Here is a 1,050-nt window from a genome sequence, read left to right on the forward strand (position 1 = left end):
GTATAAAAGTATAAAAAGTATAAACACCAAAATGTGAGGTATCCCTTGTTTGATTGAGCTGAATGTTTTTGACTAAAATAGCACAAATCATGCAGAAGTAGTTAAATTARAGAAAAACTATTCCTAAAACTGTCACAGAGTAAAATAAAATGAAAAGATGAAGACAAAAGAAGAAACTTTTCGATGTGTGTCTGTGTGCAGGGTCAGCAGGGAGCTCACAGGGATGATTGTTGTACAGTGATGTGGGATTTACTGCTCTTCACAGGACATCTCTAACTCTTTACATTACAAATAATTTAGACAAATAGGGACTGATTATGTTTTCAGAAGACATGAAAAATACTGATGATCCATTTAATTTAYCATCATGTGCTCTTTTTAATGTGTTTTATATACTGCAGACACACAACAGAGACTTTCTAGAACAAGTCCACAAACCTCTTGGGCTTCTTGTTGACGATCCCCATGATAACCAGTTTCATTGAAGGCCTCATGCCTCCTTTAATGTCTCCCTTATACTCCTCCTGAGAAACAACAGACACGTTTAATCAGAGGAGGGAGGAAGACTTTACCACATCACATTTAATCTGTGTGTTCCTGCAGGTTTCCTTTCATCAGCACAACGCTGCGCTCCATCGCTCTGYACAAAAGCCTTATTGATCTGTCAATCATCTGGAGAAATTATTGTGTAAATGTTCTCCTCTAACCATGTAAACAAGTAAACATCTTTCAGTCCTGATTCCATCAACAACACAAAGGGCACAGTGTAAAACAAACAAACAAAGGAGGCTACGTACATTTTCTTTCTTGTCCTGTTCCTCCATTCCACTCGGGCCCTGATGCAGTGTGCAGCTTTGGAGCGGGTACCAACTGCGCAGCCTCCGCCTCCAGCTCGTTGCCATGGAGACCTGTGATGATGATGGAAGCAGAGGGAGGAGGGGCTCTGTGACAAAAAGCTTTATRTATCTCCATGAAGAGTTAGTTTGGTACGCAGCAGTGAATTATTATTATTTTATATATAAAATTCATTTAAATGCATGTTTGTTTTAT

The 1,050-nt window shown here is 39.0% G+C and overlaps 1 protein-coding gene across 1 annotated transcript in view; it reads right to left on the reverse strand.

Moving 5' to 3' along the window:
• Nucleotides 1-438: 438 nt before the first annotated feature.
• The window catches only part of LOC106531615 (galectin-related protein B), a gene marked incomplete at its 3' end in the record, with an annotated part of 6,062 nt that continues 5,450 nt past the window's right edge, over nucleotides 439-1,050 (reverse strand). The window contains 2 exon segments of the mRNA XM_014027521.1: nucleotides 439-524; nucleotides 798-908. Of these exon segments, the coding sequence (XP_013882975.1) occupies nucleotides 439-524; nucleotides 798-902 (191 nt within the window).

The sequence above is a fragment of the Austrofundulus limnaeus genome, unplaced genomic scaffold (assembly GCF_001266775.1).
Source record: "Austrofundulus limnaeus strain Quisiro unplaced genomic scaffold, Austrofundulus_limnaeus-1.0 Scaffold657, whole genome shotgun sequence".
In the NCBI taxonomy this organism is placed as follows: Eukaryota; Metazoa; Chordata; class Actinopteri; order Cyprinodontiformes; family Rivulidae; genus Austrofundulus; species Austrofundulus limnaeus.